Source organism: Lampetra planeri, chromosome 57 (genome assembly GCF_965212315.1).
Source record: "Lampetra planeri chromosome 57, kcLamPlan1.2.h2, whole genome shotgun sequence".
Lineage (NCBI taxonomy): Eukaryota > Metazoa > Chordata > Hyperoartia > Petromyzontiformes > Petromyzontidae > Lampetra > Lampetra planeri.
In genome coordinates, this window is record NC_136163.1 from 1,189,470 (window position 1) to 1,210,644 (window position 21,175).

The 21,175-nt window shown below is 58.7% G+C and overlaps 2 protein-coding genes across 2 annotated transcripts in view; both read right to left on the reverse strand.

Moving 5' to 3' along the window:
- Nucleotides 1–4,031: 4,031 nt before the first annotated feature.
- Nucleotides 4,032–11,462, reverse strand: LOC144735878 (uncharacterized). Its single transcript, XM_078618441.1, has 3 exons — nucleotides 10,838–11,462; nucleotides 9,496–9,646; nucleotides 4,032–8,975 (listed from the first exon to the last, which is right to left on the reverse strand). The coding sequence occupies exons 1-3, from the start codon at nucleotides 10,888–10,890 to the stop codon at nucleotides 8,448–8,450; spliced, it is 732 nt and encodes a 243-aa protein (XP_078474567.1). The 5' UTR covers nucleotides 10,891–11,462; the 3' UTR covers nucleotides 4,032–8,447.
- Nucleotides 11,463–11,657: 195 nt separating this feature from the next.
- Nucleotides 11,658–21,175, reverse strand: part of LOC144735877 (uncharacterized) — a 45,369-nt gene continuing 35,851 nt past the window's right edge. Inside the window, exons 17-24 of the mRNA XM_078618440.1 lie at nucleotides 18,666–18,842; nucleotides 18,036–18,304; nucleotides 17,487–17,614; nucleotides 16,899–17,015; nucleotides 15,693–15,815; nucleotides 15,026–15,118; nucleotides 12,567–12,900; nucleotides 11,658–11,974 (exon numbers count right to left, since the gene is read on the reverse strand). Coding sequence (XP_078474566.1) covers nucleotides 11,849–11,974; nucleotides 12,567–12,900; nucleotides 15,026–15,118; nucleotides 15,693–15,815; nucleotides 16,899–17,015; nucleotides 17,487–17,614; nucleotides 18,036–18,304; nucleotides 18,666–18,842 — 1,367 coding nt within the window. The 3' untranslated portion in view covers nucleotides 11,658–11,848. The remainder of the gene's footprint in view (nucleotides 11,975–12,566; nucleotides 12,901–15,025; nucleotides 15,119–15,692; nucleotides 15,816–16,898; nucleotides 17,016–17,486; nucleotides 17,615–18,035; nucleotides 18,305–18,665; nucleotides 18,843–21,175) is intronic.

Here is a 21,175-nt window from a genome sequence, read left to right on the forward strand (position 1 = left end):
AGCGAAAGAAACAAAGAAACATTTTTAGAGGAGAGCTCAGAGCCAGGTGTGACACTTGAGGCGAGGGAGAAGTTCAAAAGAGAAACATTTGATGTGGTCACTGATAAGCTTGTGGCATGCCTTGAACATCGCTTGGACGCTCACAAGCGTTTGACCAGTCTCTTTGGAGTTCTGTTTATATCAGATCAGGTGTCTAACAGTGATGTCATAGTGGAAAAGGTAAATGCAATCTTGATTTGAAGCTTTCGTGACTGCAGGAATCTATACTCTTTGGTTCTTTCGGTAAAGTCACGTGGGTAGAAAATAAAATAAATCACGTTTCGAGCGCAACACAAGTGTCCGTCATCATGACGGACGCTTGTGCGCCTGAAACGTCGTGATTTATTTTATTGAATACCTACGTGACTTTACCGGGAGAGGGGTGGGGGCACGGGGGGGTGGGGGAGGTGGGGGGTGACACGACCCGCGGGGCAGACTTCGTTTCATGAGCCCCAGTGGCCACGTGCGGTCAACATCACCAAGAATTTCTCATTAACATGCTAATTTTTACCTGGCAGCCCTTTGATTGGTGGAAAACCAACCACCGTCGGGTTGGCTGCCCACCACTCACATTATCATTGGCTGCTGACATTTGGGCTACGCCCATTTCAAACCCTAAACAAGTAAACCCGTAAAAACAAAGTTTTTCACTATAAATCCTTTATATGCGAGTCTTCTCGTCCTCTGGCTTGAGATGGCTGCCACCTATGGGTCAGATGATTGTCTGCCAGTATTAAGCAATTGGTAATTAAATATTTAATTTGTTTTCCCTAAACAGTGTAACATTTTGGGAATTTTTTTTTCACGAACAATAATTGTCTCGCACAACGAGTCTGTGTGGGAAATGTCAGCTCGATTGGATAACGGGAAGTGGGTTAAAAAACGACCGAAAGATTTGCACAATCGTAAGCAAGCAAGCAAGCACGCAAGCATGCAAGCAAGTGAACTTAATATAAAGGATTAAAAAACAGTTTGCCTTGGAAGCTAACCCCCCTTTTCCTGAAGACGACCGCTTGTAAAAGGTCGTTTTTTGTTATTTTCTTTGAACCTATCTACGTGACTTTACCAAAAGACCCATAGAATATAGTTGTTATTTGATCAATGTGCTTATTTGATCAATGTGCTTTATTTGATCGATATTATTTGATCAATGGGCTTGTTTGATCAATTGGTTTATTTGATCAACTGGATTATTTGATCAATGGGTTTAATATTGTTTGACCAATGGGCGTATTTGATCACTATTAAGCAACGGATACTCACTGTCATTCCGTCCCTGCGAGCATCTTAACCACACTAATCGGATACTGCAGGGCGTGAATATTGCGTTATAGGGAGAGACTCCGTTTCTTGTGAACATTCAACTTGGGAACTGTCAGAGATACGAACAAACCTGTCCATATGTCCAGGTGCCCGTTCGGACCGGGAGTCGTAAGTTCAACCGCTCCGCGCAATATACAGCGGTAGTGGCATCTGCAGAACGTGAAGAACCAGTGGCATCTACATCTACAGAACGTGAAGAACCAGTGGCATCTACATCTGCAGTATGTGAAGAACCAGTGGCATCTACATCTGCAGAACGTGAAGAACCAGTGGCATTTACATCTGCAGTACGTGAAGAACCAGTGGTATCTACATCTGCAGAACGTGAAGAACCAGTGGCATCTACATCTGCAGTACGTGAAGAACCAGTGGTATCTACATCTGCAGAACGTGAAGAACCAGTGGCATCTACATCTACAGAACATGAAGAACCAGTGGCATTTACATCTGCAGAACGTGAAGAACCAGTGGCATCTACATCTGCAGAACGTGAAGAACCAGTGACATCTACATCTACAGAACGTGAAGAACCAGTGGCATCTACATCTACAGAACGTGAAGAACCAGTGGCATCTACATCTGCAGAACGTGAAGAACCAGTGGCATCTACATCTGCAGAACGTGAAGAACCAGTGGCATCTACATCTGCAGAACGTGAAGAACCAGTGGCATCTACATCTGCAGAACGTGAAGAACCAGTGATATCTAAATCTGCAGAACGTGAAGAACCAGTGGCATCTACATCTGCAGAACGTGAAGAACCAGTGGCATCTACATCTGCAGAACGTGAAGAACCAGTGGCATCTACATCTGCAGAACGTGAAGAACCAGTGGCATCTACATCTGCAGAACGTGAAGAACCAGTGGCATCTACATCTGCAGAACGTGAAGAACCAGTGGCATCTACATCTGCAGAACGTGAAGAACCAGTGATATCTAAATCTGCAGAACGTGAAGAACCAGTGGCATCTACATCTGCAGAACGTGAAGAACCAGTGGCATCTACATCTGCAGAACGTGAAGAACCAGTGGCATCTACATCTGCAGAACGTGAAGAACCAGTGGCATCTACATCTGCAGAACGTGAAGAACCAGTGGCATCTACATCAGCAGAACGTGAAGAACCAGTGGCATCTACATCTGCAGAACGTTAAGAACCAGTGGCATCTACATCTGCAGAACGCGAAGAACCAGTGGCATCTACATCTGCAGAACGTGAAGAACCAGTGGCATCTACATCTGCCGAACGTGAAGAACGAGTGGCATCTACATCTGCAGAACTTGAAGAACGAGTGGCATCTACATCTGCAGAACGTGAACAACCAGTGGCATCTACATCTATAGAACATGAAGAACGAGTGGCATCTACATCTGCAGAACGTGAAGAACCAGTGGCATCTCCATCTGCAGAACGTGAAGAACCAGTGGAATATACATCTACAGAACATGAAGAACCAATGGCATCTACATCTGCAGAACATTAAGAACCAGTGGCATCTACATCTGCAGAACGTTAAGAACCAGTGGCATCTATATCTGCAGAACGTTAAGAACCAGTGGCATCTACATCTGCAGACGTGAAGAACCAGTGGCATCTCCATCTGCAGAACGTGGAGAACCAGTGGCATCTCCATCTGCAGAACGTTAAGAACCAGTGGCATCTACATCTGCAGAACGTTAAGAACCAGTGGCATCTACATCTGCTGAACGTTAAGAACCAGTGACATCTACATCTGCAGAACGTTAAGAACCAGTGGCATCTCCATCTGCAGAACGTGACCCAGTGGCATCTACATCTGCAGAACGTGAAGAACCAGTGGTATCTACAGGAGATTATACAACTTTAAAGCCCTTCCCCGTGTTTGGTGTACATTCCGTACAACACATTTGGAATCGACAGGAGTAAAGTTGTACTTACGAACAAATCGATTTACGAACAGACCTCTGGAACCGAACTCGTTCGTAAGTAGAGGAGTGCCTGTACATCTGTAATAAAGTACTCTTTCACTGCCTGTCTCTGTTGTCCTTTATTTGGGTTCTTACAACTTTGCCCCACACGGCCCTCGCTCAGAGCCTTCCGCTTGGCAGCTTGACAGCTGCCGTCGCTCCCGTAGCCTTTTCTCCCCGCTCCCGATGCAGCTCCGCTGCTGGCTTCCCTCTTAGCCTCTCCGCCTTTGTGCAGTCTCCCAGCTGCTCTCTCTGCAGCCCCACCGCTGCTCTCCGTCTCCCCCGTGCCCGGACACCGCTGGCCAACGGTGCCGAGTCCCGTCCTGTGGCGATCGCGCCACTCTCCACTCTGCCCTGCGTGGCCTCCTCCCGTCTCTTCCGGTTACCGCCCTTAAGAGCTTACCCCTCTCCCCCACGTGACCTAACCCCTCCCCCCGTTACGTCATATCCGCGAGGCCGTTTACGCCTGCATTACACACATCTACACACACGACACAGAACGTGATGTTGTTGTGACCGGAGCGAGCGGAGGGGATCAATGATGTCACCTCGTGTGGAGGAGTTGGATGGTGACCAACTGCTAAAGGCCGTTTTCGGGGCAGAGCGTCCATCCAGCAGTGAATGATGACATTATAAATTAAATAATAAATTAATTTGCACGACTCGACGTTCACACGGTGCCAGGGTCAAGAAGTTACCACGGGGGGAGGAGGCAACTTAGCGATGTTTTTCAACGTTGGATTTTTTTTTATTATGCAACAAGTTCTAAACGAAAACAGTGTACACATTGCTGTTGGCCTTGTTGTAAAGCTGAGGTATATGATACACACACACACACAAAGGGGGCCGAACAACAACAACAAACAACACAAAAATCGTCAACGCACAGAAGTAACACAAACCAAGTGGCCGTCCAAAAGGCCGACGCCTTCGACCCGGGGTGACCAATCCGAGGGCAACGAATTCATTCTCTCTCCGTGTTGCCCACCCCCTCCCACGCCACCACCACCACGCCGCTAACACCGCTTCACATTCAAAATAAACTCGTGGTCCGTACTGCGCTCAAAACCAAGCTAGACCGCACGCGCAGGCAGCCGACGGCTCTGAAATCATTTCTGTTTGCGAGAGACGTTTTCAAATCCGCCGCCGCCGTTTCTTGGAATGCGAATACAACCATCAGCATCGCCCGTGTCCACCCAGCGGGCTTCCAAACGCCGAGGTCAACCATCACATCCACCTCGCACCTCCTCCGCCTTCTTCCCGTTCGCACAGCTGCACTTTTGGAATTCCCTCCCTCCCTCTCATCCCCATCGTCGTCTCTGATCGCACCACCAAAGCTCCTGCTTATTCAGACTAGTACTAATAACCTTGGGCTCACAAATTCAAGACACGCGTGTTATACAGTCTTACCAAATTAACCCTTTGATAAACAGTGCTGTTTGTCGCTGGCCGCTTGGCATTTTAGGCCTCTGGGCAACTGCGCCAAGCGGCTGCGTGTGTTCAAATGATAAAACCACGACAAAAACGGGCATCTCGGCCGTTCACGAAGTTCGGACGAGCCTGCAAGAATGTAGGACGCACACTTGGGGCTGCTTGCCTTCACGATGTTTAATCCACTTTAAAAAAATCCTGCCAACCACGAAGCAATAAAAAATAAACATTCTATTTGTATTTCAGCACAGGGTCCAACATTTGTGCAAAAAGTAAAAAAAAGGAGAACCATCGTTCCTGCTCTTTGGGTTATCATTATTATTATGATGCGTATTCACCCAGAGACGCCTCGCCGATTTGCAGGTTATCCATCGGCATTGGGATGTTTTGGCCAATACTGGCCACGTTGTATGGGGGGGAGGGGGGGGTTGGTTTTGTTAAGATGATTGAGGAAAACAGAGAACCCGGAGGAACCCCATGCAGAACATCGGGGGCGAGAGAGAGAGAACGTAACACAACTCCACTGAGAGAGGGATGACCGAGTCACGAATCGAACCCAGGCACTTCTTGCTGTGAGGCACCAAGCATGACCCCCGCACCACCACTCCGAGGGTTGGGGGGGGGGACATTGAGAGGGCTTAGAAATATTGTATTTCTACGGCAGAATGACCGCATTTCTGTATTCTCTTGGGAATATAAGGCGCTGGCCCGGTACCAGTGGGATCAAAGATCCCCCTGTAGAGCCTGAACAGACTATTGGGGCCTGGTCACACACACACACATAACTTACGGATAAAAAAAATGCACCCTCCTCCCCCCCTCCCTCCCTCCAACTTTTGCTTTTAAAAGGCCGATTAATAATGGTTATTATTAAATCACACTTAAACTTAAAATTTATCAATCTTTGGCAGAACGTAATCAACCAAGTAAAGTGTTAACTGTTGTGTTAGCAGACTCTCCGTGTTGCATTGCATTACATTTCTAAGTTTACGAAGTTTGTTTTTTCAAACTTCCAATTTCTCTCCCCCTACCGCTCTCTAAATTTTACTAGATTTGTCAACTTCCAATTTCTCTTCCCCTACTGCTCTCTCTATATATAATGCCTCGTCACAGATGCGTTGTTTCTCTGTGTCTCTCTCTGCGTGTGTCTGTGTCTCTCCCCCATGTGTCTCTCTCTCTGTCTCCCCCCCCATGTGTGTCTCTCTGTCTCTCTCGGTCTCTCTCTGTCTGTTTGTCTCTCTCTGTGTCTCTCTCTCTCCCCCATGTGTCTCCCTCTCTGTGTCTCTCTCCGTTTTTTTCTCTCTCTGTCTCTCTCCGTGTCTGTGTTTGTTTGTCTGTCTCTCTCTCTCTCTGTCTCTCTCCCTCTCGGTGTCTCTCTCCGTGTCTGTGTGTGTCTCTCTCTCCGGGCTTGCATTCATTCACACCTGATGACGGTTGCTTGTGTTGCAATCGAAACGTCGTATTCAATTACTTATTTTATTTCTACGTACCTTTATCGAATACGGTTTGTGTGGAAAAGTAATTTAGTAATACATTAAATCCTTCAAACCCCATCACCACCACCAACATCGATTCGATAAATATCAACAATTCGTGTTTGCGACTCAAATCAAAAGATCACTTGCCCGTCTCGTTTACTTGTTATAAAAAATGTTTTTACATCTCTAATTCATACACACAATTGCTGTATTCCAAGTCGCAGCTCGGCTCTGGATTGGATCAATCGCGGCTCAAGCTTTGAGCCGCTCAGCCTGATGAACGATTGGGCTCCGCCGTGGCTCAGCTGGTGGAAAATCCTGAAGTGCGGCTGGGACCCCCCACCCACCACTGCTCCCGAGCCAGCTCCGAGTTAAAGCGCGTGGCTGCTGGCTCACCTGAAAGCAAGAGGGAAGCCCGAGACAAACCTGCGACTTCAAGCGACGTGCGAGCCTCAAGTCTGTGCAACCTGCCGCGTTCGTGCATATCCCCGCACGGGCACAAGCTTGCATTACAATCGTTACAATCGCCGCTGGTCTCGGGGACACACTCGCGCTTTTATTACACCGTACGGATTTTCCCAGAACGATATTTACACGCCGGCCATCCTTGTGCGTTAAAAAAGCAGACAAAGATGCACTGCGCGCGTGTGTGCGTCGTGTGGTGGAAATGTAAGGCCGTGTCTCTCCCGTGCGTAGAGGCGCAACGATTCACTCCCTCCCTCCCTAGGTCGACACCAGTTGGTGGGAGGGAGGGGAGGGGGCGGTCACGATCCACTTATTACTTTATAACACTGTGGTTTAATGTAGCGGCCTCTAGTGGCTGCGGGGGAGGGCGGGGAGGGGGGGTCAAGCGAACCCGGGATGTACAATGTTCACGGCGCGAGCAGAAGGGGATCGACACGATAACATGGATGTCATCGTTTGCACCTCCGAATCGTGCGTCATCACGAAATCGCGCGGACCGATTGCCCGCCCGCATGTGTGCGTGCGAGTGCGTTCGTGCGCGTGCGGGTGCGCTTGCTCGCGCAGGAGTCGAACTGGCGCGGCAAACCCTTTTTCGCTTATTTAAACGGACGCACGACGGGTACGGAAAAGAATCAAAGAAAAAAAAAAGAACAACAAAAATACCGATACTTCACTATTTACAATTCTCTTATAAACATCGCTCGCGCGCAACGTGAGCGGACGCGGGGGGCCGTGTGTGGGGGGGGGGAGCGGGGGGGGGGGGTGACGCGCGGGTGAACGCGGCGGTAGCCTGCGCTCGAGAGCCGAGGCGGCAAGAAGGCCGCTCGCGTTGAACTTGGCGGCGCGTGCGTCGGCCCGAGGGGCGATTGCTTCTTACACGACGGGACGCCTCGGTCCCCATCGACGTTCCTGCCGATTGCAGGGCAATACACACAGCAGCCACCCGCCCCCTCGCCACCAAATTCCACATTACTATGGCCGGGACTAACAACAGTTGACATTCCACACAGTTGCAATCGTCATCGTGACTATGGAGGGATGATGGCCGAGTGGACCCTCGACCCCTGGATTGGAGAACGCAAGAGCACGTTGGGTTTCGCTCTCCTGAGCTCGTTATTGATCAACGGTGGAGGGGCGATGGGCCAAGTGGGCCCCGCCAATGACATGAGAATCCGCTTCTCATCCGCGTGCAAGCAGAGCGAGGCTTAACTAATGACGGCAAGCAAAGGAGGTGCACGCCTTGCACACGCAAAGACCCCGCCGTGTCGACGTGACCAGACTGTCGGGCAAGTGCTGCAAGCACCCGATGGCACGCAAGGGGGCGGGGGGGCCAACAATACCATGCCGGGCCGCCTTCGTCTCCCCAGTGCTGATATTCACACACTGCACCAGGTGCTCATTTGAGGCTGAGTCAACCTATGGGAGGCACAGGACTGGTTCAGTTGGAATGAAGCTCGGTTCGTCGTGTTCCTAGCACGGCGCGCCGACTGCTGCGCCACCGCTCCCCACTCACACGCGCATTCATACCCTCGCACGCACGCACGCACGCGCGCATTCACACTCTCGCACGCGCGCGTGCATTCATACTCTCGCACGCACGCGCGCATTCACACTCTCGCACGCGCGCGTGCATTCATACTCTCGCACGCGCGCGTGCATTCATACTCTCGCACGCGCGCGTGCATTCATACTCTCGCACGCACGCGCGCAGTCACACTCTCGCACGCGCGCCGACGCGCAACCACGCACACCGCACAACCGCCGTCACGTCTCGACGCCGAACTTTTTGTGCTCCGACTCGTCCGTCGTCGACGACGAGGAATCCGAACCTCGAACCAGCCCCCCCTCCTCCTCCTCCATCATGAACTCCAGCTCACAGTCGTTGGACGACTCCACCACCCGCTCCTCCTTCTCCTCCTCCTCGTCCTCCCGCTCCTCGGGCTCCGACATCGTCATCTCCTCATCGGCCTCCTCCTCCCGATCCCCTCTCTCTTCCCCACTTCTCCTCCGCCGCGAGTCCCCCGCGGGCTGCTGCTGCTGCCCCTCGCCCGAGTCTCCCTCCCTCCGGGGCGCCCCGCACGCGTCCCCGTTGGCCTCGGGGCTCGGAGCGCCGGAGGAGTTGGGGGTGGCGTGCCGAGGTGAGCGGTCGCGCGGCACCGTGCGGGGTGCACGCCGCAGCTGGTGGTGAAGCAGCAGGATGAGCTGCTGCAACTCCTCGCGTTTGCGCTTGACGCGCTCCTGCGGAAACCAGTTCTCCAGCTGCAGCGGCAGCTCGAAGGACGTGACGGGGCTCTGGGGGAGAGGGACGCGGTGCGGGAGGAGAAGGGTCGATTAAGAGCCACTCGTGCAACTATAATCGACTACTTTTGTGTTGGCTGCGAGGATCGTTCCGCAACTCGCCGCTCGGTGCGATGAAACAACAACAATTGGCTGGGTCGGGTGGTGGAGGGTCTTACGAGACAGTCTGTTAAGGCTATAGATGGGATCTTTGTCTCGTGTGTGTTTGTGCGTGTACAGAGCGGGTACAGAGCTGGATGTGGTGGAGCGCACGCAAGATTCATCAAGTGACGATGGCAAACTTCAATATGAGTGAAACACAGAACGCACGACACTCACAGCACTCGCCACACTCAACTCACCATGCTGACCACACTGACCGCATTCACTACATCACACTCAACTCATCACACTAACAACAACACCTTCATCTCACCATTCACCACACTCAACTCACCACACTCACAACATCACATCCATCTCACCACACCCGACACACCACCCTCACCACCACCACCACGTGGGGTAGCAGTACCTCAAAGAAGCTTTCCACGTACTGCAGCAGGTACACGCCGCAGTCGCTGAAATTGTCCTGCTGCGGCACCTTGGGGCAGCAGTATCTCATGGAGTCCTTGGTGAAGGGCCGAGATTCCCCTCGGCGGACGAACCACTCCACCTCAAGGTACCTGCCCAGAAGCCAAAGCGAGTTCCCGCTCAACCGAGTGCCGGGTCATTGGTGTGCGCATCCCCGTGTCTACGTACGTAAGCTGTGCGTACGCACGCACGTGCGTCGAACCTCTTTAGCACCGTACGTAGCCGACTGCTGCAAAGCCAGTGGTGGAAATTCCACAACGAGGCATTGACGTGCGCATCCTCCTGTTTACGTATGTACGTTGTATGTACGTACGTACGTACGTGTGTTCAACTTCTTTCGCATCGTACGTAGCCGGCCGTGCAAGGCCAGTGCTGGAAATTCCTCATTCCTATGGCGGGGGAAAAGTCCATGCAAAGGACAACCCTTCACTGAGCTATAGCGACTCGTTTTCAGGAGGGTCCTGCCAAGAGTTGGGAGGCGTTGATGCTTCCTGCTGCTGCTGCATCTCAATTGAGTAATTTGCGGGTAATATTTCAGCATTGGAATGTTTCGGCCAATACAGTCATATTGTGTGTGTGTGTGTTTAGCCGTGGGAGGAAACCGGAGAACCCGGAGGGAACGCACACAGAACAGTGGGAGAGACACAGAACACACAGACAGAGATGCGCCCGAGTCTGTAATGGAACCCAGGAGATTCCTAAACTAAACTAAAAATAAACTTTTTTTTTGTTTACCAGGTGAGGCCCATTGAGCTGTAACAGCTTTTTCAGAAGCGAAGTGGGTTATCACGTGGACATTAACAGCAGCAGCCAAATACGTCGATTCTAAACGTGGAGGGAAAGACTGGAGAACCTGGAGAAAAATCCACGCGACCACGGGGAGAGAGAGAGACACGCAGACTCCGAATATACAGCAGCAGGCGTCAGGGTCGGGATCGAACCCACGACCTCCTGTAGACCAGGCGAGGTAGTTAACATCTCCTAGCCACCGTGATGATGATGAGAGAGACGCAAACCCCAAATATACAGCAGCAGGTGTCAGGGTCGGGATCGAACCCACGACCTCCTGTAGACCAGGCGAGGTAGTTAACATCTCGCCGCCGCGGCACCCTCTCTCGTGTGTGTGTTACCACCGTGCCACCACCCTGTCGCTGCAAACGACGGGTCCGGGTCAACCACCCGCTCTCCCGCCGAGCGCTGCCGAGCCGCCAACGGCGCGGCACGGCACGGCATGGTGCGGCGCGGTGGGGGAAGAGACCCGCGGCCGCCCGAGCGCCACTCACTCGCGCAGCGTCTTGGCGACCGCGTTGCGACACGAGCCCTTGAGGGAGTCCATGATGACAATGCAGGGCCTGCGCACACAAAGACAAAGATTCCCCGCCCCCCGTGTAGCCTTAGCGGACTGCTGGGGCAAGTGTTGTGCAGCATCTATGAAGGCCGGCACGGCTCACGAGGGGGTGGGTGGCCAGCACCACGCCCGGCCTCCTTTGTCTCCCCAGTGGCGATGTTTTTACACACCGCATCAGGTACTCATTTAAGGCAGTCGACCTCGGGGAGACACAGGACCGCTTCAGATAATTGTCACTGGTGTTGGCTGTGAGCGGGAATCGAACTGGGGTCGCCGGGTTTGTAACTCCGCACGCACAGCGAGGACGCCCGAGTTTGGAATCGAACCCAGGCCGAACCCTTATTGCTGTGAGCCCACGGGTGTTACCACTGGGCAACCCCTGACCACCCTCTCCCCGTTCCGAGACGTCTGCAAGTTGCAGGGTGGGCGTCTCCGCTCACTGACGAATCTCCGAACGCGCGAGCGGCTTGGCGTTCATTTCATTTACAGGAGGCGTAGTAGTAGCAGTAGCAGCAGTAGCAGCAGCGCAGTTGTTGTAGTAGGTTTTTACACTTTCAACTGGTACAAAACTGACAATAACCACAACACAAGCAGTCAAAATGCAAACAAAAAGAAACAACTCTGATAATGATATGCACTGTCCATATTATTATCATTATCAGAGTTGTTTCTTTTTGTTTGCATTTTGACTGCTTGTGCTGTGGTTATTGCAAACATGATCCCTTGTATAAAGGTGTCAGTTTAGTACCAGTTGAAAGGGTAAAAACCTACTACTATATTTTGCCACTGGTAAAGGAGATGTCTCATAGAGCCTCGGTACCGATAAAGTCGTTCTGCTCGGCGACGTACACGCGAGTCGTCGGAATGGCGAAGGGTTAGCCGGGTCGACGCGGTGCGCTCGGCGAGCTCGTCGCGGGCCGCACGACCATCGCGGCACCGGCGTCACTCACTGCTTGCAGACAGTGTCCGCGTCGCGCTGGCAGCGTCCTGAGGTGCGTGCCGCTGGGACGACGCCGTTACGCGCGGGACGCTGCCCCCCCTCCTCGCTCTCCCCCACCTCCTCGCCCGAGTCCTGGACAGGGGGCGACACGCCCACGTCATCGTCGTCGTCACTGGCCCACGGCAGAGAAGTGTGACTCGCAGCATTGTGGGCGACGTGGTGGAGAAGAGCGATGCGGTGAAGGTGAGCGATGCGGTGAAGGTGAGCGATGCGGTGAAGGCGAGCGGCTTGGTGAAGGTGAGCGATGCGGTGAAGGTGAGCGATGCGGTGAAGGCGAGCGGCTTGGTGAAGGTGAGCGATGCGGTGAAGGTGAGCGATGCGGTAAAGGTGAGCGATGCGGTGAAGGTGAGCGGCTCGGTGAAGGTGAGCGATGCGGTGAAGGTGAGCGATGCGGTGAAGGTGAGCGGCTCGGTGAAGGTGAGCGATGCGGTGAAGGTGAGCGATGCGGTGAAGGCGAGCGGCTCGGTGAAGGTGAGCGATGCGGTGAAGGCGAGCGATGCGGTGAAGGTGAGCGATGCGGTGAAGGCGAGCGGCTCGGTGAAGGTGAGCGATGCGGTGAAGGTGAGCGATGCGGTGAAGGTGAGCGATGCGGTGAAGGTGAGCGATGCGGTGAAGGCGAGCGGCTCGGTGAAGGTGAGCGATGCGGTGAAGGCGAGCGACTCACGTTGTTGGGCGAGTGCTCCAGGCTTATCGTCTGCTGCATCAGCTGCTCCGTGGTGTCGTCCGACCCGGCCTGGCTCTCCGTCTCTCCGTCCTCCTCCTCTGCGACCTTCGACCCATCAAACACCTCCACCCTGGTGGGGGCAGCATTGCTGCTGTTGCTGCTGCTGCTGTTGCTGCTGCTGCTGTTGCTGCTGTTGTTCTTGGTGGGGGTGATGGTGGTGCCGCCCTGCTTGCCGCTGCTGTTGCTGGCTGCGAAGGCGAGGCTCTTAGCCTTTGGGACGTAGCACTTTCCCTGGAGCCCAGGGAAGCAAATGATGGCCAGGAACCAGTGGGAACTGTACAGAGACACACAGACACACAAACAAGCTCGTCCCCACGCCCGTCCCCGCACCCGTCCCCGCGCCCGTCCCCGCGCCCGTCCCCACGCCCGTCCCCACGCCCGTCCCACCGCCCGTCCCCACGCCCGTCCCCACGCCCGTCCCCACGCCCGTCCCCACGCCCGTCCCACCGCCCGTCCCACCGCCCGTCCCCACGCCCGTCCCCACGCCCGTCCCACCGCCCGTCCCCACGCCCGTCCCCACGCCCGTCCCCACGCCCGTCCCCACGCCCGTCCCCACGCCCGTCCCCACGCCCGTCCCACCGCCCGTCCCACTGCCCGTCCCCACGCCCGTCCCCACGCCCGTCCCACCGCCCGTCCCCACGCCCGTCCCCACGCCCGTCCCCACGCCCGTCCCCACGCCCGTCCCCACGCCCGTCCCCACGCCCGTCCCCACGCCCGTCCCACCGCCCGTCCCACCGCCCGTCCCCACGCCCGTCCCACCGCCCGTCCCACCGCCCGTCCCCACGCCCGTCCCCACGCCCGTCCCCACGCCCGTCCCACCGCTCGTCCCACCGCCCGTCCCCACGCCCGTCCCCACGCCCGTCCCCACGCCCGTCCCACCGCCCGTCCCACCGCCCGTCCCCACGCCCGTCCCACCGCCCGTCCCCACGCCCGTCCCCACGCCCGTCCCCACGCCCGTCCCCACGCCCGTCCCACCGCCCGTCCCACCGCCCGTCCCCACGCCCGTCCCACCGCCCGTCCCACCGCCCGTCCCCACGCCCGTCCCCACGCCCGTCCCACCGCCCGTCCCCACGCCCGTCCCCACGCCCGTCCCACCGCCCGTCCCCACGCCCGTCCCCACGCCCGTCCCACCGCCCGTCCCCACGCCCGTCCCACCGCCCGTCCCCACGCCCGTCCCCACGCCCGTCCCCACGCCCGTCCCCGCGCCCGTCCCCGCGCCCGTCCCCGCACCCGTCCCCGCGCCCGTCCCCGCGCCCGTCCCCACGCCCGTCCCACTGCCCGTCCCCGCGCCCGTCCCCACGCCCGTCCCCACGCCCGTCCCCGCGCCCGTCCCCGCACCCGTCCCCGCGCCCGTCCCCGCGCCCGTCCCCACGCCCGTCCCACCGCCCGTCCCCACGCCCGTCCCCACGCCCGTCCCCACGCCCGTCCCACCGCCCGTCCCACTGCCCGTCCCCACGCCCGTCCCCACGCCCGTCCCACCGCCCGTCCCCACGCCCGTCCCCACGCCCGTCCCACCGCCCGTCCCCACGCCCGTCCCACCGCCCGTCCCACCGCCCGTCCCCACGCCCGTCCCACCGCCCGTCCCACCGCCCGTCCCCACGCCCGTCCCCACGCCCGTCCCACCGCCCGTCCCCACGCCCGTCCCCACGCCCGTCCCCACGCCCGTCCCACCGCCCGTCCCACCGCCCGTCCCACCGCCCGTCCCACCGCCCGTCCCACCGCCCGTCCCACCGCTCGTCCCCACGCCCGTCCCACCGCTCGTCCCCACGCCCGTCCCCACGCCCGTCCCCACGCCCGTCCCACCGCCCGTCCCACCGCCCGTCCCACCGCCCGTCCCACCGCTCGTCCCCACGCCCGTCCCACCGCCCGTCCCCACGCCCGTCCCACCGCCCGTCCCACCGCCCGTCCCCACGCCCGTCCCCACGCCCGTCCCACCGCCCGTCCCACCGCCCGTCCCACCGCCCGTCCCCACGCCCGTCCCCACGCCCGTCCCACCGCCCGTCCCCACGCCCGTCCCCACGCCCGTCCCACCGCCCGTCCCACCGCCCGTCCCCACGCCCGTCCCCACGCCCGTCCCCACGCCCGTCCCACCGCCCGTCCCACCGCCCGTCCCACCGCCCGTCCCCACGCCCGTCCCACCGCCCGTCCCACCGCCCGTCCCACCGCCCGTCCCCACGCCCGTCCCACCGCCCGTCCCCACGCCCGTCCCACCGCCCGTCCCCACGCCCGTCCCCACGCCCGTCCCACCGCCCGTCCCCACGCCCGTCCCACCGCCCGTCCCCACGCCCGTCCCCACGCCCGTCCCCACGCCCGTCCCCACGCCCGTCCCCACGCCCGTCCCCACGCCCGTCCCCACGCCCGTCCCCACGCCCGTCCCCACGCCCGTCCCCACCACTCACGTCTCGTTGATCGGTACGAAGACGAAGTCCTTGGCGAAGATGTCTACGTGGCGCGTCCAGGTTCGCACGCGCCGGTGCCTCCGCTGAGGCAGCCTGGGACGAGCACGTGGGGGGGGGGGGGGGCAAGCACGTCGGGGGGGGGGGGGGGACGAGCACGTGGGAGGGGGGGCGAGCACGTCGGGGGGGGGGGGGCGTGCACGCAGAAGGTCAATAAGACTCGCGGACAGCCTGCACGGCACACGAGGGGGTGGGTGGCCACGACCACGCCCGGCCGCCTTTGTCTCCCTAGTGTTGTTTTACATAATGCACCGGGTACTCATTTGAGGCTGAGTCGACCTAGGCAAGGTCCATGACCGGTTCAGATAAGCGAGAATCGAACTCGGGCCACCGGGTTTGTAGCGCAGCGCTAACCGCTACACTAAATCTTGACTTGTAGCTTTCGTGACTGCAGGAATTCATATTATTTGGGTCTTTCGGTAAAGTCACATAGATAGGTTCAAAGAAAATAACAAAAAACTACGACGTTTCGATCGCCGCTTGTGTCGCGATCGAAAATGTCGAAGTCAAACACTGCCGCGCAGAGCACACACACACACACGCTACCGCACACTCCGTCTCGGGGTGCGAGAAGGCATGAGGGTCGGTCGGTGGGGGGGGAGAAGCTCACGTGAGGCCGGCCGCCTCCTCTGAGTGGCTCTTGTCGCGCTGGTTGAGTCGCTTGTAAAAGAAGGAGCTGAAGATATGGATCTTTTCAGAGTCGGCCTTGGCCAACTTCTCCATCACCAGGTACCTGGGTCGGCGGCGCGCACAGGAAACGTGACGTACGCCACACACACACAGCAGACGCAGCACAACAAACGTGACGCACGCCACACACACGCAGCACACACAACACGACAAACGTGACGCACGCCACACACACGCAGCACACACAACACGACAAACGTGACGCACGCCACACACACACAGCACACACAGCACGACAAACGTGACGCACGCCGCACACACACAGCACACACAGCACGACAAACGTGACGCACGCCACACACACACAGCACACACAGCACGACAAACGTGACGCACGCCACACACACACAGCACACACAGCACGACAAACGTGACGCACGCCGCACACACACAGCACACACAGCACACACAGCACACACAACACGACAAACGTGACGCACGCCGCACACACACAGCACACACAGCACACACAGCACACGCAGCACACACAACACGACAAACGTGACGCACGCCGCACACACACAGCACACACAGCACGACAAACGTGACGCACGCCGCACACACACAGCACACACAGCACACACAGCACACACAGCACACACAGCACACGCAGCACGCCAAACGTGACGCACGCCACACACACACAGCACACACAACACGACAAACGTGACGCACGCCGCACACAGCAGAGACCATCAACGCTGCACTGCCCGTGGAACCCGGGTGGTTCATCGCCCGCGATCTCGGCGCTGTGATCCCTGAGCTGCCGGCCCTCCTGCATAGGCCGAGGTCTTGACGCTCACTCCGCCGCTGCTGATTCTGCTGCCGCTTCTGCCGACACTTCTTCTGCTGCTGCTGCTTTTACTGCTGCAGCTTCTGCTACATCCGCTGCCCCTGCAGCATCTGCGACTGCTGCTACTCCTGCTGCTGCTACTACTGCTGCTACTGCTGCTGCTGCTACTACTGCTGCTACTGCTGCTGCTACTGCTGCTACTACTGCTGCTACTACTGCTGCTTCTGCTGCTACTGCTGCTTCTGCTGCTACTACTGCTGCTGCTTCTGCTACTACCACTGCTGCTACTTCTACAGCTGCTTCTGCAGCTTCTGCCGCTGCCGTGCCGCTCACTTGAGATAGAAATCGATGATGACGTCGTTGAGGAACTCTCCCGGGTTGAGGCAGGAGAGGTCCTCGCTCGTCACACTGATGGCGCCCTTGGCGGGTGGCGGAGGGAACACCACGAGCCTGGAGAGCAAACGGGGCGGGGTAGAGCACGCGGGGCGACGCACGTGCCTCCGTGTTAGTGCCGTCGCGGTGTTTGTAAGTACGTACGTTGAACTTCCGTCTCACCGCACACGTTGCCAACCGTCGCAATCGGCGGTGCGGCACCGCACTGGTGGCGGTGCGGCACCGCACTGGTGGCGGTGCGGTGTGGTCGGAGCCGCCCCTAGGGGGGCACTCGGCGGATCGGGGGCGACCGCTCCGGGCCCCGCGCTTCGACGTCACGGTGTCGGACGGAATAATTCCGGGTAGTTTGAAGGCGTCTCTCGGGGGAGATGGGGGCGGGGGACCCACACGGTGTGATTTTCCCCAGGCCCGAAACACCCCCTCCTAGGGCCGGCCCTGGTGGCGATGATGTTGGCGGTGGCGGTGCCACGTCGGTGTTCGTTGTTCTGTGTCGGTTCGCGTGCGGCCGTGCTCGGCGGTGAAACTGACTTCTCCACGGTCACCGAGAAGCCGTCGGCGCCGGTCGGCGAGGCGCTCGCGCTGCTCGCGCTGCTCGTGCTGACGGCGATCCTCCGCGTGGTGCGCAGCTGGTACGACGGGAGCGTGCAGACGGGCGCCTGCGTACGCGGCAAAAGAGACGGAGAAAGACCCCCCCCGGGGGAGGGGGGCAAAAGTGCCATTGGCGAGCGCCGGTGAGAATGCCGGCAACGGCACACGAGGGGGTGGGGTTGATCGGCACCGCGTCCGGGCCGCGGCCGCCTTCGTCTCCCCAATGACGACGTTTTGCATCGCCGTGCCAGCTGCTCATTTGAAGCCGAGTCGACCTAGGGGAGGCCCAGGACCGATTTTACATGCTGCGCCAGGCACTCGGTAAAAGAGGGGGTGGGGGGCACAGGGAATGTTGACCTAAGGCAGTGCACCTAGCCTGGCACAGGGTACTGTGGCCATTGGAGGAAGGTGGGGAGGGGTGGGGAGGTGAGTGGGCACAGCGTCGCCCAAACCCCGCTCTCGCTCCGCAGGCCCCCCCCCCCCCCGCACCTTGCGACCAGCGGCGGGCGACGGGGCTCCGTCGTCGGCGGGCGACGAGGAGGCGAGGCCCTCGTCGGCCGCGGCGGGGCCCGCCGGCTCGGCGGTGCCGGCGGTGCTCAGGATGAGCCTCTGGTTAGCCTCGATGGTCTTGATCTGCCGGCAGAATCCCCGGATGCTGTTGCGGCATCCGACGGCTTCCATGAGGGTTTTCAGCTCCTTCTGGGCCGGATACTCGGGGTAGCTGTCCAGCACCAGGATGATGTACATCTCCCTGGGGTCTACAAAGACACAGACCCCCCACCACCATCACCACCATCACCACGACAATCCGTAAACCCTTCACGGACTGTTGGGACGAGCGCTGTTAGCGAGTGCCGGCACTTGGCAAGGCCGGCGCGGGTTGGGTGGGTCAGCGTCACGCCGGGCCAAATTTGTCTCCCCAGTGGCAACGTTCACATATCGCGCCGGGTACTCATTTAAGGTTGAGTCGACCTTGGCGAGGCCCGGGACTATCATTTGTCGAAGGTGTTACTCGTGAATGGGAATAAAACTCGGGTCACCAGGTACAAAGTGCAGGGCGCCAACCGCTGACCCACTGCTCACCGGGCTCTACACACACACGTCTCCGCCTTCACTCACCGTTGCCCGCCGGGTTGAACCATTCCTGCTTGTCGCGGCTCATGTTCAGCTGGTGGCAGAAGCGGTGCGCCGCGACGGATGTGGTCTGGATGAAGAGCATGGAGCACGTGCGGCTGAATGCCATCTCGAACGACGTGAGCTCCCTGGCGGCCAACGTCAGGGCCTCCGCCTTCATGTCTGTGGAACGAGAACCATGTGTGTCAGTGTGTGTGTCAGTGTGTGTGTCAGTGTGTGTGTCAGTGTGTGTGCGTGTCAGTGTGCGTGCGTGTCAGTGTGCGTGCGTGTCAGTGCGCGTGTCAGTGCGCGTGTCAGTGCGCGTGTCAGTGCGCGTGTCAGTGCGCGTGTCAGTGCGCGTGTCAGTGCCTGTCGTCAGTGCACGTGTCAGTGCCTGTCGTCAGTGCACGTGTCAGTGCGCGTGTCAGTGCGCGTGTCAGTGCGCGTGTCAGTGCGCGTGTCAGTGCCTGTCGTCAGTGCGCGTGTCAGTGCCTGTCGTCAGTGCACGTGTCAGTGCGCGTGTCAGTGCACGTGTCAGTGCGCGTGTCAGTGCACGTGTCAGTGCGCGTGTCAGTGCGCATGTCAGTGCGCGTGTCAGTGCGCGTGTCAGTGCGCGTGTCAGTGCGCGTGTCAGTGCGCGTGTCAGTGCGCGTGTCAGTGCGCGTGTCAGTGCGCGTGTCAGTGCGCGTGTCAGTGCGCGTGTCAGTGCGCGTGTCAGTGCACGTGTCAGTGCGCGTGTCAGTGCGCGTGTCAGTGCGTGTCGTCAGTGCTCTTGTCAGTGCGCGTGTCAGTGCGCGTGTCAGTGCGCGTGTCAGTGCGCGTGTCAGTGCGCGTGTCAGTGCGTGTCGTCAGTGCTCTTGTCAGTGCACGTGTCAGTGCGCGTGTCAGTGCGCGTGTCAGTGCCTGTCGTCAGTGCACGTGTCAGTGCGCGTGTCAGTGCGCGTGTCAGTGCGCGTGTCAGTGCGCGTGTCAGTGCGCGTGTCAGTGCCTGTCGTCAGTGCACGTGTCAGTGCACGTGTCAGTGCGCGTGTCAGTGCGCGTGTCAGTGCGCGTGTCAGTGCGCGTGTCAGTGCGCGTGTCAGTGCGCGTGTCAGTGCGTGTCGTCAGTGCTCTTGTCAGTGCGCGTGTCAATGCGCGTGTCAGTGCACGTGTCAGTGCGCGTGTCAGTGCGCGTGTCAGTGCGCGTGTCAGTGCGCGTCAGTGCGCGTGTCAGTGCGCGTGTCAGTGCGTGTCGTCAGTGCTCTTGTCAGTGCGCGTGTCAGTGCGTGTCGTCAGTGCGTGTCGTCAGTGCGCGTGTCAGTGCGCGTGTCAGTGCGCGTGTCAGTGCGCGTGTCAGTGCGCGTGTCAGTGCGCGTGTCAGTGCCTGTCGTCAGTGCGTGTCGTCAGTGCGTGTGTCAGTGCGCGTGTCAGTGCGCGTGTCAGTGCGCGTGTCAGTGCGCGTGTCAGTGCCTGTCGTCAGTGCGTGTCGTCAGTGCGCGTGTCAGTGCGCGTGTCAGTGCGCGTGTCAGTGCGTGTCGTCAGTGCTCTTGTCAGTGCGCGTGTCAGTGCGTGTGTCAGTGCTCTTGTCAGTGCGCGTGTCAGTGCGTGTGTCAGTGCGCGTGTCAGTGCACGTGTCAGTGCGCGTGTCAGTGCGCGTGTCAGTGCGCGTGTCAGTGCTCTTGTCAGTGCACGTGTCAGTGCGCGTGTCAGTGCGCGTGTCAGTGCGTGTGTCAGTGCTCTTGTCAGTGCACGTGTCAGTGCGCGTGTCAGTGCGCGTGTCAGTGCTCTTGTCAGTGCACGTGTCAGTGCGCGTGTCAGTGCGCGTGTCAGTGCTCTTGTCAGTGCACGTGTCAGTGCGCGTGTCAGTGCACGTGTCAGTGCGCGTGTCAGTGCTCTTGTCAGTGCACGTGTCAGTGCTCTTGTCAGTGCACGTGTCAGTGCGTGTGTCAGTGCGCGTGTCAGTGCACGTGTCAGTGCGTGTGTCAGTGCGCGTGTCAGTGCTCTTGTCAGTGCACGTGTCAGTGCACGTGTCAGTGCGTGTGTCAGTGCGCGTGTCAGTGCGCGTGTCAGTGCGTGTGTCAGTGCGCGTGTCAGTGCTCTTGTCAGTGCACGTGTCAGTGCTCTTGTCAGTGCACGTGTCAGTGCGTGTGTCAGTGCGCGTGTCAGTGCACGTGTCAGTGCGTGTGTCAGTGCTCTTGTCAGTGCACGTGTCAGTGCGTGTGTCAGTGCGCGTGTCAGTGCTCTTGTCAGTGCACGTGTCAGTGCGCGTGTCAGTGCGCGTCAGTGCTCTTGTCAGTGCACGTGTCAGTGCGCGTGTCAGTGCGCGTGTCAGTGCGCGTGTCAGTGCGCGTGTCAGTGCGTGTCGTCAGTGCTCTTGTCAGTGCGCGTGTCAGTGCGTGTGTCAGTGCGTGTGTCAGTGCGCGTGTCAGTGCGCGTGTCAGTGCTCTTGTCAGTGCGCGTGTCAGTGCGTGTGTCAGTGCTCTTGTCAGTGCGCGTGTCAGTGCGTGTGTCAGTGCGCGTATCAGTGCACGTGTCAG